General features: G+C 38.7%; 1 protein-coding gene across 2 annotated transcripts in view; it reads left to right on the top strand.

The window, feature by feature from the left end:
* Window positions 1-13,790, top strand: part of nmd3 (NMD3 ribosome export adaptor) — a 49,266-nt gene extending 35,476 nt beyond the window's left edge. For both annotated transcript variants that reach the window (XM_072255416.1, XM_072255417.1), the window contains exons 11-15: window positions 757-869; window positions 1,146-1,218; window positions 4,160-4,266; window positions 11,884-11,954; window positions 13,216-13,790. In XM_072255416.1, the coding sequence (XP_072111517.1) occupies window positions 757-869; window positions 1,146-1,218; window positions 4,160-4,266; window positions 11,884-11,954; window positions 13,216-13,349 (498 nt within the window). In that variant the 3' untranslated portion in view covers window positions 13,350-13,790. The remainder of the gene's footprint in view (window positions 1-756; window positions 870-1,145; window positions 1,219-4,159; window positions 4,267-11,883; window positions 11,955-13,215) is intronic.
* Window positions 13,791-15,602: the final 1,812 nt, after the last annotated feature.

Genomic DNA, 15,602 nt, shown 5'->3' with positions numbered 1-15,602 from the left:
TTACATATGAGACATTGGAATTATCTAACTCAACAAAGATACATTTTCACATTTTCCCTCACAAATTTTGATAATGTAATGTGTATTCCAACCTTCATAAACTTTGTCAACCAGTTTTGTTCCTGTTGCCCATTTCTTGCCAAATTCTGTTCACCTAAGTGGTAGGAAAGACATAGGTGTCAACTCTGGAATTACCTCCTCAACTTCTCCACTCTATATTTCCATCATTTCTTTTAAGACGTTTTTAAAACTTACTTCTTTGAGCAAGCTTTTGTTGGACGGCCCCAGTGATCTCTTTAAGTGCCATGTTCAGTTTGTTAGATTAAATTTCTGTGATATAATGTACATTGAGATACTCGCTACACTTTATACCAAGCTGCCAACAGAAATTTAAAATAAGTTAGTACTTAACTGATTCCACAGTAATCCCTCTGTAATCGGGTTACTGTACAACATTGGTCAACTATTAACAAAACTATTTTTTTAGATATCATCATTAAAACTTTTCCATTTGGATAAGTTGGTTTAGCTACTTTTTGATAGTTTTCTAAAGGTGTACATTTGCAGATGCATACAGTTTGTAGGGCTAATTTCTGGAAAATGTAGAAGTCAGAACTGTTAAAGATTTTCACTAAAGTGCAATTAATTTTAACAGTTATGTAGCCCTACAGAAGCAATCTAAATGGCAAAAATGTTTGTCAAAATAAGTAAGTTATGCTTTAAATTCTTATGTTCTCTTTCATATTTTTATTCTAGCATACGTTGGCTGAGGCCTGGGTACAAAAAACATCTGAAATGAACACCAATCAACAGTACTATTGTCGTACTCATTTGGGGCATTTACTTAATCATGGTGACCTGGTGTTGGGGTTAGTAATTTCCTATATAAAAAATAGTTAACTATAAAGCATTATGGCATGAGATGTGAATTGTCTTCTAAGATGGTAGATCTGAAACATTTATACTCAAATCTGTGAATTTTGCTTCTTATTCACAAGCTAGTTATTTTCATCTTACAAAATCTCTGCATAGTATTGTGTTCTTAAAGATAAGGTTCTTATAATGAGTGAGTATGTGTGTGTGTGTGCCTGCGCACATGTTGAAAGATTTATTTGAATTTTTAAAAAATTGCTTTTAATTAATAGGTTTGATTTGGTTAATTCAAATCTCAATGATGAACACGTGAATAAAATGAATCCTCAACGAGTTCCTGATGTGGTAAGAAGCAATCTTATATAATAAAATAGAAATATTTTGTTAACTATCTTCTAAAGAATGAATTTGATGTTTATTACAACACAGAACCAAAATGCCCGTTTTGTAATACAGTGGACTCCAGTTAATTGGGACATGTGCAAACTAGTACATTCTGGCCCAATTCAGCAGTTTCCTCAATTAGCTGAAGTTTCATGGAATAGTTAAAAAGGTATAAAAAAGACAAACTATTGTTTGACTGAGTAACAAGTTATGTATTTAAATGAATTACAGACAAATTAGAACACCAACAATACTACTACCATACTATAATATAGCATTAATGGTAAGACCCTTGGCAGTGTGGAGGATCGTAGGGTCCGAGCCCATAGGACGCTCAAAGCAGCTGCGCAGGTTGACTCTGTGGTTAAGAAGGTGTATGGTGTATTGCCTTCATCAATCGTGGAATTGAATTTAGGAGCCAAGAAGTAATGTTGCAGCTATATAGGACCCTGGTCAGACCCCACTTGGAGTACTGTGCTTGGATCTGGTCGCCTCACTACAGGAAGGATGTGGAAGCCACAGAAAGGGTGCAGAGGAGATTTACAAGGATGTTGCCTGGATTGGGGAGCATGCCTTTTGAAAACAGGTTGAGTGAACTCGGCCTTTTCTCCTTGGAGAGGTGACCTGATAGAGGTGTATAAGATGATGAGAGGCATTGATTGTGTGGGTAGTCAGGGGCTTTTTCGGAGGGCTGAAATGGTTGCCACAAGATGACACAGGTTTAAGGTGCTGGGGAGTAGGTACAGAGGAGATGTCAGGGGTAAGTTTTTTACTCAGAGAGTGGTGAGTGCATGGAATGGGCTGCCAGCAATGGTGGTGGAGGCGGATACGATAGGGTCTTTTCAGAGACTTTTGGATAAGTACATGGAGCTTAGAAAATAGAGGGCTATAGGTAAGTCTAGTAATTGCTAAGGTAGGGACATATTTGGCACACCTTTGTGGGCCGAAGGGCCTGTATTGTGCTGTAGGTTTTTTATTTTTTTTGTTGGCGTGTGCCTGCGTGCGTGTGTCCGTGATGATGTCTTTTTCATGGCTTTTTACAAGATGCGGAACGAGAGAGAGACTGCATGGTGCTACTCCTCCCACAGACATTTTCTCAGTATTTTCTCTTTATTTTATGAGGTTGAGTTGTGATCTTGACACTCAGCCCAGCACGGATGGAAAGCATACTCGGGAGCGGACCCGACTGGTTTTGAACCCGGGAACCTCCACTCCTGGGTCCGGCACCGATGTCATTGCGCCACCAGCCGGCCCGGTTTTCTATGTTTCTATGCATGTTTCTATAAAACTGTATTAGTTCCTAATAGTTCTTGACAGAGGAACTCATCCAATGTATGCAGATGTGCTCTTTTGGTTGACTATAAATGAACAAAATCCATCCACAAAATGCTGGAGGAATGAACTTAAGGTAGAGCAACCTCCTCACCTCCTATCACATACATAACATTTCTCTTTGGCATGTTAGACGTCCTCCTCTACAAAAAGACAACACAATAGTTGTTCAAAGCCTCAGCTGTTTCCGTATAACCCAATATTAATTCCTGTTTCTTGTCTTCCAAGTCCCAATCTCCCAGTTTCTAACTACTCTTTACGATTTTGTATACGTGATCTTTTAGTTCGTTGCCGCCTTTTATTGCCTTAGTTATCCAAGGCAAGAGGCCAGTTAGCTTAATGCCTGTGATCTGTAAAGTGATGCTTGGATTTAGAGGTGATTTATTAGCATAGATACAGGATTGGTTAACAATAGACAGTAGAGAGTTGGGATAAATGGATGTTCATCTGACTGGCAATCAGCAGTGAGTGGGGTGCTTCAGGGGTGGGTGCTGACCCTGCAGCTTTTCACTGTACACATTAATGATTTGGAAGAAGGGTCTGTGTGTAGTTTATCTAAATTTGCTGACGACGTGAAATTGAGTGGAAAAGCAAACTCTGCAGAGGATACAAAGATTCTGTAGAGAGGTATGGTAGGCTAAATGAGTGACCAAGCGGCTGACAAATGGTATACAATGTTGGTAAATACGAGGTCATCCACTTTGGATGTAAAAATAGAACAGATTGTTATTTAAATGGTGTAAGGTTGCAGCATGCTGTTACGCAGAGGAATTTGGAACTGTTGGTGTGAATTGTAAAAGGTTGGTTTGCAGTACAACAGGTACAAAGAAGGCAAATACAATGTTGCTCTTCATTGATAGAGGGATTAAGTTTAAGAGCAGGAAGGTTTTGCTACAACCGTACAGTGTACTGTTGAGGCCACGCCTGCAGTGCTGAGTGCAGTTCTGCTCTCCTTTGAGAGAAGATGTACTGGTTTTGGAGTTGGTGCCGAAGAGGTTCGCCAGATTGATTCCGGAGATGAAGGGGTTGGCATGTGAGAAGAAAGAGTGGGTCGTCTGGGACTATACTCATTGGAATTCGGAAGAATGAGCGGGAATCTTATAGAAACTTACAAAATAATGAAAGGAATATATCGGATAGAGACAGGAATGATTTATCATGCTTATACATGCTCATACAGTATAATGCATTCTTAGTCCACTGTACCATGTTCATTTTTTTGAACAAGTCCATGCTAAATTGTACAGTTTACACTTGTGGATTTCTTTGTCTTATTTTGTTTACAACAAGCTCTAAAACTGCTTTTCAGCGCATTATTTCTCACTTTCCTTTATCCTTCCCACTCATCCATGGTTTTCCACCACCTTGTAAAACACTTTGAGCTGTAAGTGGTCTAATTGTAACAATGATGATTGTTAAAAGCATAAACTTAAACTTATAAAACGTCATTCTTTAAAAAAATTGGAAAATGTTGCACTTTAGCATGGACCGATTTTATCTACATTAATTTGAAGATACAGTAACTTGTGAGTTATTTATATTTATTTATTGATAAGTACTCTTCCTTTAGATTTTAATTAAGAAGAGCTATGATCGAGCCAGACGGCAACATCATCGGAACTGGAAACTTAAAGAACTGGATAAAGATCATGACGAGATGGGAACAGATGATGAAAAGTATAGTATAGTCTATTATTTCCTCACAAATCTCATGGTTATAGATACTTGAAGCTGTGACACCAAACAAAAAGCTGCTGTGGGTAGAAAGGTCTGAGGAGTTGTTATATTAGCGGGCATTGAGTTGAATTGGAAGTATTTGAGTTTGTTGGTTGAATTTTGTAAGATGCAAAGAAACACAGGAGGTTAACAAGATGATCAAGGTAGACCATCAGACATAAGAGCAGAGTTAGGCCACTGAGCCCGTTGAGTGCTTCACCATTCAGTCACGGCTGATTTATCATTTCCTCTCCATCCGATTTTCCTGCCTTTTCCCTGTACTTATTGTCACCCTTACTAATCAAGAACATATCAACCTGCACTTTAAATATACTCAACAACATGATATCCACAGCCGTTTGTGGTTATGATTCTACAGAGTCTGGCTAAAGAATCAGATTCAGTAGTATCCAAGATATCTTCAAGGAGCGGTGCCTCAGAAAGGCGGCGTTCATTATTAAGGACCCCCATCACACAGGACATGCCCTCTTCTTATTGTTACTGTCAGGAAGGAGGTACATAAGCCTGAAGGCACACACTCAGCGATTCAGGAACAGCTTCTTCCCCTCTGCCATCCGATTTCTAAGTGGACATTGAACCCATGAATGCTACCACACTTTAAAAAAAATCTGCTTTTGCTCTATTTTTAATTTTATTTTATTTGATATACAAATATATATGCTTACTATAATTCATTTGTTTTTTTCTATATTTATCATGTATTGCATTGTACTGCTGCTACCAAGTTAACAAATTTCATGAAGTATACCAGTGATATTAAACCTGATTCTGAGTCTTCTGAACTCTAGCAGGTACAAGGACAGAACGGTCATATGCTCCTCATACATTAACCTTTTCTTTCCCAGGATCATTCATGTAAACTTCCTCTGGATCCTCTCCAATGCTAGAGTATCCTTTCTTCAATTTGGGTCTCATTGCTGCTCACAGTACCCCAAATGTGATCAATATCATATAAAGCCTTACCATTACATTCTTCCTTTTATATTCTAATCCTCTCAAAATGACTGCTAACATTACATTTACCTTTCTGACTTCATTCTTAACCTCCTAGTTAACCATTAGGAAAAGCTGCATTATGACTCACAAGTCCTGTTGACTCTTTCTCCATTTAGAAACTAGTCTATATCTTTATTCCTTCTACCAAAGTGCATGACCATAGACTTTTCTACACTGTCTTCCATCTGCTACTTTCTTGCTCATTCTCCCAACCCATCTGAGTCCTCCTGCTTCCTCAACTCTTTCTCTTTCCCTCCACCTACCTTTGTATCAAGTGCAATCCTGGCCGTAATTCTATCTATTCTGTCACTGAGACAATTAACATGTCATGTGAAAAGCAGTGAACCCAACGTCACCTCTGTAGAATGCTGCTTGTCACTAGCAGCCAATTAACGAAGGCCCCCTTTATTCCCACTCTTTGCCTTCTTCTAATCAGCCAATCTTCTATCCATGCTAATGCCTTTCCTGTCATACCATGGGTCCCCATCTTGTTTCGCATCCTCATGAGTGGCGTTTTGTCAAAGGCCTTTTGAAAATTCAAGTAAACAATGTTGACTGATTCTCCTTCATCTGTCCTGCTTCTTACGTCTTAACAGGTTTGTCAGGCAGGATCTTCCCTTAAGGAAGCCATCCTGAGTTTGGCCCATTTTGTCATGTGCCTCCGAGATCCCTGAAACAACATCCTTAAAATCTTGCTAACCGGTTTATAATTTCCTGTATTTTCCCTCCCTCCCTTTTTAAAGAGTGGAGTGACAGTTGTGATGTTCTGGAACTATTTCTGGCTCTTGTGTTTCTTGAAAGATCACTGCTAATGCCTCCACAATCGCTTCAGCTACCTCTTTCAGAATCCTGGTGACTTATCTGCTTTCAGACCTCTCAGCTTCCCAAGCACCGCCTCCTTTGTAATAGTGACTACACATACTTCTGACCCCTCAGCCTCTCAATTCTGGCATGTTGCTGGCGTCTTCCATAGTGAAGGTGGATGCAAAATACTTATGTAGTTCATCTGTCATTTCTTTGTTCCTTTTGCTACTTTCCCAGGGTCATTTCTTAGCAGTCTAATGTCCACTTTTGCCTTTCTTTTACTTTATGTATTCAAGTAAGCATTTGGCATTCTCTCTTGTATTGACTAGCTTACTTTCAGATTTTGTTTTTCCTTCCTTTATTGCTTTTTTTAATTGCCTTCTGTTGATTTTTAAGTTTCATAATCTTCTGGCATTCTGCTAATTTTTTTTTTCAATATTATGTGTGTTCTTTTTTGCTTTTATGCTCTCTTTGATCTTCCTTATCAGCCACTGTTACCTCATCTTCCCTATATAATGTTGTTGCTTCTTTGGGATGAAATGATCCTGAACCTTCTGAATTACTCACAGAACCTCCTTCAATTGCTGCTGTACCATCATCCCTGCTAGTGTCCACTTCCAATCAACTTTGGCCAGCTCCTCTCTTATGCCTGTGTCGTTACCTTCACTCAACTGTAATACTATTGTACCCAATTTTAGCTTCTCCCTCTCAAGCTGCACAGTGAATTCTGATACATTATGATCACTGCCTTCTTAAGGATTCTTTTTCCTTGGCTTCCTAGTCAATTCTGGTTCATTGCACAGCACCAAGTCTAGAATTGCCTTTTCCCTTGTGTGTTTGACCACAATCCATCTTGCAGTCATTCTACTAATTCTGGCTCTTGGGATCTAGTGTCTACCTGATTTTCCGGATCTGCCTGCATATTGAAGATCCCCATGACGACCTTAACCTTATCTTTCATTCATGCCTTTTCTATCTCCTGTAGTAATTTGTACACCACATCCTAACTATTTGGAGTTCTGTATATAACTCCCATCAAGAATTTTCCTTATTCTACCTCCAGCAACTAGATCCCCCCCCCCCCCCCCGCCCCCGACTCAAAATCCGTCTGCAGGCCAAATGTGATGTTCCGAACCCAGGGACCACACAGGTAACAAACACAGCCTTCGAGGTTATGACAGATAATAATTGCCTAGTCCCCTGACTATACCATCCCCAGTTACAATACATTTCTCTTCTCTCCCCCTTCTTGAAATGCTCCCTGAACCACAGTGGCATAGTTACTCATCTTTCCTACAGCCTCTACTGTTGACCACACAGTGTACAAGTCTCAAACCTTTTTGATAAGCTTAATGGTTGAGGCTTCTGCAGCACTACCTCTTGAATCCCACTACCTGCCTCACTTTCAGCTGCACCCTCTTGTCCCTGACATTAGTTAATCTAATGGGTGTGGCTGCCTCCGGAAACAATGTGTCCAGGTAGCTCTTCCCCCTCCATGAAGTGTTGCAGTGTTCGGAGCTCAGGTTCCAGGTTATCAGCTTTGAGCCTGAGATCCTTGAACAACTTACAAGCAACCAAATTGGAGATTGCAAAAACACTGAATAGAGGTTTCAGTAGGCGGGCAATGTAATAGGAAGAAAATAGGCAATACCATGGAAATGAACAATTCTGGTAATGAACATTTGAAATTCTGGGTTAGACAGCATCATGTATTAGATACAAAGGGCCAAGAGGTAAATATAAGGGATGAGGATTGTTGAACAGAGTTTAAAGGAAATGTAAGCAATGCTCACAAATTGCTAGAAGAACTCAGCAGGCCAGGCAGCATTTATGGAAAAGAGTAAACAGTCGATATTTTGGACCGAGACCCTTCATCAGGACTGGGAGAAAAGATGAGAAGTCAGAACAAGAAGATGGGGAAGAGGGGAGGAAGTAGTGCAAAGTGGTAGATGAGAGAGGGAGAAGGGAGCGACTTGTATTGTAAAGGAATTGTCTTTGGTCTTCATAATAATTAATTAAATAATAATGATTTGGCAATAATATGATAATATGGAGCTAAAGGTTGTCATTAGGGTGGAAAAACAGTGCTAGAATTGGCAGGTGATCATGTGCTATTAGATGACTAAAGGCAGCATAGTAGTCTCTTTTTCTGAAATGAAGCAGTGTTGTTACACAAGAATTATTGCCCCATAATGACCATTTTGAACAATATAATATTGGCATAGAGAAAGGAGGGTTGGAAAACTCACAACACAATTGCAAACATGGAAGTGTTAGGCAGAATAGTTTGTTTTCTCTGTTATAAATACATTAACATAATCCAGTGTAAAAGGTTGCTTTCTTTTGTAAGAACTTGAACCCTTTGAATTTGTTCATGTATCTAATTTTATAAGAGGAAGAAAATTACAACTATACAGATAACCTAAAAACACATCTAGGAAGGAATTTAATATATATGATGTTTAATGTATTTCGGGTGGTAATATTTAAGATGGTGTATCGTCACAAAACTGCAAATATGACTTACATTATTTAAGAAGAGAATGAGTCAGGTGAATACCAATGCCAATCTGAAGTTATAAAAGTTTATGACTAAGAACAGATTAACAGTACTTGGATTAGTAGAAACTGATTTGTGTCTGTATGGTTTTGCTAAGGAGGTCAGGTCTGACTGACTAATTGTACTAAACTGGTTGATGCTGGAATTTCACTGTGGACCAAAAATCTATCTATTTAGGCTTGAATTTTTTAGTAAAAGTAAGCCCACAATTGGAGCTAATATTTTGACGTGGTTTAGAACTGAAGAGATAGAAGTTAAGAGGAAGAAATAATGTTCTTTAACTATCCATATCAAGTGTTGTTCTGCAGGGATCTGAATGGGACCCTGCAAGTAAGTTTTGCTACAAATAAGTTTTTCGCTGTATCTGTGCATACATGTTTTTGTGTATATGTCAGTAAACCCGACTTTGACTTTGGAATGCAGTTGTCAGATTTTCAGCATGTGTTGATTTGGTTAGATGAATAGATATGGATGCAAGACTGTAAATGCTACTAACTTAAGTGGCAAGACATTTATGGATGGAATAGAAAATTACAAAAGGATGTGGACAGATAACAGGCAAAATTTTGGCTGGGTAGTCTAAAGTTGGGGAACGTTGAAGGAAAACAAATTGGACAATTAATGGTGAGAGTCTACAAATTAGTATAAAGTAACTATTGAACTGTGCACAAATACTAAAAAACCCATAATAATGATAGCTTTTATGTCTAAGGAATTAGAATTCAAAAATGAATTTACTTTGTGTGTTAACCAAACTCCTAATTTGATTACTGGATTTGGAAAACACAATGGAGGTGATATGCAGATGTTATTGGCTGAAATCAAGCTTTCAGTGAAATTGCGGCAGGTAATGTTGTGAACTCCCTTGACATTGTACAGTTGTGGGAAATAAAAACTATTCCCCTTGCTGGAGAGATCAAGGGCAAAAGCCCATGAAAAAAATAACTTAGCCATTTGGGAATGAGATCGTGAAGTGATTAAGACCATAAGACATAGATGCATAATTATGCCATTCAGCCCATTGATTCTGCTCTGCCATTCCATCATGGCTGTTCCCAGATCCCACTCGACCCCATACACCTGCCTGCTCGCCATATCCTTTGATGCCTTGACCAAACAGGAAACTATTTGTTTTAAAACTATCTGTTTTAAAAAGTTGCCCCTCAATTTTGAGGCTCTGCCCTCTAGTTCTGGATACCCCCACATTAGGAAACATCCACATCCACCCTATCTAGTCCTTTCAACATTTGGTAGGTTTCAATGAAACCAAGCCCGCCCCCCCCCCCCCACATACTTCTAAATTCCAGTGAGTACAGGCCCAAAGCTACCAAACAGTCCTGATATGCTAACTCCTGCGTTCCCAGAATCATCCTCATGAACTTCCTCTGGACTCTCTCCAATGACAATAAATCCTTTCTGAGATGTGCGGCCCAACATTATTGACAATACTCCAAGTGTGGCCTGACTCATGTCTTATAAAGCCTCAACATTACCTCCTTGTTTTTATATTTTATTCCCCTTGATATGAGTACTAACATTGCATTTGCCTTCTTTAGCACAGACTCAACCTGTAAACTAACCTTCTGGGAGTCTTGCACAAGAACTCCCAAGTCCCTCTGTACCTCTGATGTTTGAATTTTCTTTCCACTTAGATAATAGTCTGCATTATTGTTCTTTTTACCAAAATGCATTATCGTACATTTCCCAACACTGTATTCCATCTTCCACTTTTTTGCCATTTTCCCAATTTGTGTAAGTCCTGCTGCAATCGCATTACTTCCTCAGCACTACCTACCCCTCCACCTATCTTCGTATTATCTGCATACTTTGCCACATGCCTTCAGTTCCATTATCTAAATCATTGACAAAAAATGTGACCCCTAAGGAACACCACTAGTGACTGGCAGCCAACCAGAAAAGGCCCCCTTTATTCCTACTCGCTGCCTTCTGCCTGTCAGTCGTTCCTCATTCCATGCCAGTGTTTTTCCTGTTATGCCATAGGATTTTATCTTGTTAAGCAGTGTGGCTGGCACCTTATCCACTGCCTCTCCCTTCTTCAACCCTGCTTGTTACTTCCTCGAAGAACTCTAATGGATTTGTCCGGCAAGATTTCCCTTTACAGAAGCTGTGTTGACTTTGTCTTATTTTATCATTACTCTCCAGGTACCCTGAAACCTCATCATTAATAATGGACTCTAAAACTTTTCCAATCACTGATGTTAGACTAACTGGCCTATAATTTCCTTTTTTTTTGCCTTCCTCCTTTCTTAAAGAGTGGAGCGACAGTTGTAATTTTCCTGTCTTCCAGGACCACGCCAAAATCAAGTGATTCTTGAAAGATCATGACTAATGTATCTGTTATCTCTTCAGCAACCTCTTTCAGGACTCTGGGATGTAGTCCATCGGGTCCAAGTGACTAATCCACCTTAAGACCTTTCAGTTTGCCTAGCACTCTTTCCTTTGTAATAACAATGGGAATCACTCCTGTTCCCTGACACTCATAGACCTCTGGCCCACTGCTAGTGTCTTCCACAGTGAAGACTAATGTAAAATACTCATTAAGTTCACCTGCCATTTCTTTGTCTCCCGTTACTGCCTCAAATGCTAATGAATTCTGGAACATCTCCCCCTAAAGTGCTTCTAACTTAGCTGTTGAAATCTTTGAAACTAAATGATAAATATTTGTTATATATTGAGATTTAAAGTGCAAAGGTGAGGAAAGCAAGTTGATACAGATTGTCACATTTGAATTGAACGATCTCTTGTTCTTGTGACGCAGCAATATAATGAATTACTGAAGCCAAGTGTAGACCACAAAGGGGCAACAAATTGCTTCTTTTTTAAAGCAAAATAGGAGAGCCTTAATCAATATTGGAATTGTTCCATATTATCAGATTTGTGGAATTCATTTTCAGAAATTGCCAGTGTGGGATGGACTCCTAACTTCTGTATTAATAATGTAGTGCTATAATATAAGATCCTATCCATCTGTATGCTTGTTGTTTGAATATCCTTCACTTTCCTCAACCATCTTCAAGAGTCACAACTAGATTTGATCTTAAATTTTCTTTTACTGAAGTGTGCTAAAACATAGCTGAGTATGCTGAAAATGTTGGGAAAAGCTGTAGTGGAAAACCACACATTATTATTGATACATGTAATCTATATAAAATAACAAAAATTTCTGTACATTCTAGACAATACTTAGAATTTCTTGAAGACCTTGAAGATGATGCTATCATCAGAAAAAATGTCAATATTTATCGGGGTAAGTTTAACATTGAGGTTGCTGCTTTATGTGACATGAGAGAAAATTACTTTTTTTTTTTTCCCTCCATCCATACCTGGTTTCTTTGATGGAAATCTGTTAAGCATCTCTTAATCTCGTGGCACAGTACATAATTTTTTAACTGAATTCAATGCACATTCAGTGTACTTAATGTACTTATCTAATGTCATGCACCTGTTTGCCACAAACTTGAGGGGTGGTAAGAAATGTTCTTCATTGACATTTGTCTTCATTCTTGCTATATGTTGGATTTAGTATAGTTATGAAATCAAAACTGATTTAACGTTAAAGTTGTTTTTTTGACCCGTAGAATGCATGTAAGCAGTAATATTTTAATCCCCCACCGAGATGGCATTGGAGTGCTGTCCAGTGCTCATCTTGTTTGGATTGGAAATATTACTATTTGTATTGCAAGTCTGCAGTGCATTGAAAAAGGTAATTAATTTTAAGTTCTGTGGACTCGGGTCAGGTGCATCTACTTCTGAATCTTGTAGTGAAATCAGAGGAGCTGAAGCATTGTTGGTCATAGTGGTAGAGCATGGAAACATGCTGACCAAGGTGCCAGTGGATGCTAATTTGATATTCCTGCATTTATCCTACAATTCAAATAAGAACCAGAGTTGGTGGGGGGTGGTGGGGTGGGAAGAAACCTGGTTACATGTAACCGCCACACAGTAATCAGACACATTGTTTTTTAAGATCACAGGTTGCCAGTTACACCATAGGACACTTAAGAGGATTGCTTTTGGTAATTGACAAGCAATCACATATATGGAAACTTGTGAAACAAAACACTATTAAACAATGTAATATCCACTGCTATTTCAAGCTCATTGAAACTAGACATTGAACTTGGGATATCCGGATTCTGTTTCAGTATACTTAGGCAGGGGAAGACCATAAATAAATGTTCACTGTAAGTGATCCTCCTCAAAGGCATTCATTACAGTACTGTGGAGATATGGTTAGTGTATCCAGTGATTTGTGCATTTTCTGACTTGTGGGGAAAATTAACTTATGGATATTTGTAAAAATGTTTTTAATCCAGGATGGCCTGCATTTGTAAAAGGCTTTGTTATTTAAACCAAAAGAAACTCATTGATGCTTGTAAATTATTTGACATTGTATTTGTTCAATATTCAAATGGTTCCATTTGAAACATCATTATACTGAATTTCAGTTAATAGAAATTACATAAATGTATCTGATTATAGTAAATGCAAATAATTTTTATTCACAGATTCCTCAAAAGTTCCAGTTGAAAGTGACACTGATGATGATGGTGCTCCCCGGATCAGTCTAGCAGAGATGTTAGAGGACCTTCATATTTCTGTTGATGCTACAGGTGGTGAGGGTGCAGCAATGATGGACTAAAAAAAAACTTGAAATTAAACTATTGAATTCATTGTGATGGTAACATGAGACAATGTTCAATCTAGCCTGCCGTGAAAGAGGTAATCACTATGTAAATATTTCCATTTTACTGAGTCTAGCCAGCACAGAGATTCCTATTTTCAAGCTAGTTTTCCGCAAATATTCTGCAAGTTAAGGAACTTGATAAGATTGGAGGTATGAAGTTTTTCTGTGTATCTGTGGAGCTTTGTGTCTGCTGGCATTTCAAGACAATTTTAGAATCCTGATTACTGATCATTATCACTTAAGATAAGACTTAAGCTTGGTTTTCTTAGGAAATTTTTTGTTTGAATTTGAGATTCCAGATATAGCTAAAAATATTTATTGTTAACTATACAATATTGAAATAATACAAATAGGTGGAATATATCTAATCTGTAATGACATTATATTCTCAAATAAACGTTTCTTAGTAAACAATGGCATTTCTTTATTTTCTTGTGCTGATCTAGGCAAATTTGATCTACTTAGACACCTTTCAAGTAGGGTCTCTGTAATGCAGGATATCCAAAAGCCAGTGTCTGCCTGAAAATGTAAATAACAGGCAGACCGGATTTTATTTTCTTCACGAGTTTGGAAAAAGTAAATACCGTCCATGACATTCAAGATGTAAATGAAACTTGTACTGTCATGGAATCTTTTGTATCTACCAGAAACGGACATCCGGGACATGCTCTCTTCTCATTGCTACCATTAGGGAGGAGGCACAGGTGCCAGACAGCTGGTACTCAATATTTTAGGACCAACTTCTTTTCCTCTGCCATCAGTTTATGAGTGAATGAACAATAACTTGCTATTGCTATTTTGAATTACAAACGTTTGTATTTATTTATTGTAACTTGTAATTTTTTATAACTTGCAAATTTCTGCTGCCACATAACGATTTTCAGGGCATATACTCACTGGCTACTTTATTAGATGTCTTTTGTTGAGTTACTGTTGCCTTTCTATCAGCTTGAACCAGTCTGGCTATTCTCTTCTGACCTCTCATTAACAGGACGTTTGCAGCCACAGAGCTGCGCTCACTGGATGATTTTCTTTTTTGTTTTTGCTTTTTGCACCATCTGCTGTAAAGTAGAAATGTGTGTGGGCAAATCATAGGAGATCAGCATTTTCAGAGATGCTCAAACTACTCTGTCATACCAGTAACAATCATTCCACGGTCAAAGTGACTGAGATCACATTTCTTCCTCATTCTGAAGAAAACTGAACCTCTTGACGATACATCGAGTTCCTGCTGCATGATTGGCTGATTAGATATTCACATTAACGAGCAGGCATACCTAGTAAAGTGGCCACTGAGTGTATGTCAGTGATAATAAATCTAATTCTGAAAATTTAATGCCTTTTGTAAATAGTATTACGTGCAATATTGGTAAGTGCACTGTCACTGAGATGCCATATTATTTTGTGTTTAAACTTCTGTAATGTGTATGAGCATACTGGAATACTCTGTTAAAACGTACAGGCATGCTGGGTGCAATTTAAACAAGTGTCACTCTTCATACTGTCAGAATTAGAAAGGCTCACTTATGGTGGAAGGTCATTGAGAAGGTACTTTGGGGGGTTCCGGTGATGTCATCGTCCAGAATGGCAGCTTAAATCAACAGCTGCTCCAGAAAAACGCAAGTTTTGCCCTGTTAATCCGTCAAATATAAGATCTTTCGAAATATCTGAATTGATAAGGGGGGCAAGAATGGGGAGAAATAATGGAGATTAAAAAAAGCACCACTGCAGAGTCTATGCAAGAGAGAGGTACAGCGCGCTGCTCTCTTACACGTGCGTGTGGCGGCGAGGCTGACGCTGGGCCTTGTGCAGGTGATGCGGCAAATATGAGGATTCTGGAGGAGATAGGGAAGTCCAAAAAGATATAAAGCAGCAACTCAATGATATAAAGTCAGAGCTCGCTAACATCAAGCAGAAAATAGCGGTGGCAGAGACTTGAATTGAAAAGGTGGAAGATCGCGTGCAAAACCTGGAACAGATACTACGTAAGATGATAAAAATATTAAATCAACAAGAAAGTAAATTGCTTGACCAGGAGGGAAGATCGCGATGGAAAAATATCAGGATTTATAATGTTCCCGAAGGAGCGGAGGGATTGTCGATGATAGACTTTGTAGAAAAGCTGCTGCGGGAAGCTCTGGAGATTCCCCCGACTATGGAGATTGAAATTGAGAGGGCGCATCGTTCGCTCGTTCCACGACCTCCCAG

This window comes from Mobula birostris, chromosome 4 (assembly GCF_030028105.1).
Source record: "Mobula birostris isolate sMobBir1 chromosome 4, sMobBir1.hap1, whole genome shotgun sequence".
NCBI lineage: Eukaryota > Metazoa > Chordata > Chondrichthyes > Myliobatiformes > Myliobatidae > Mobula > Mobula birostris.
Note: the sequence above shows the minus strand (reverse complement) of the source record. Positions and strands in the feature narration are given on the sequence as shown.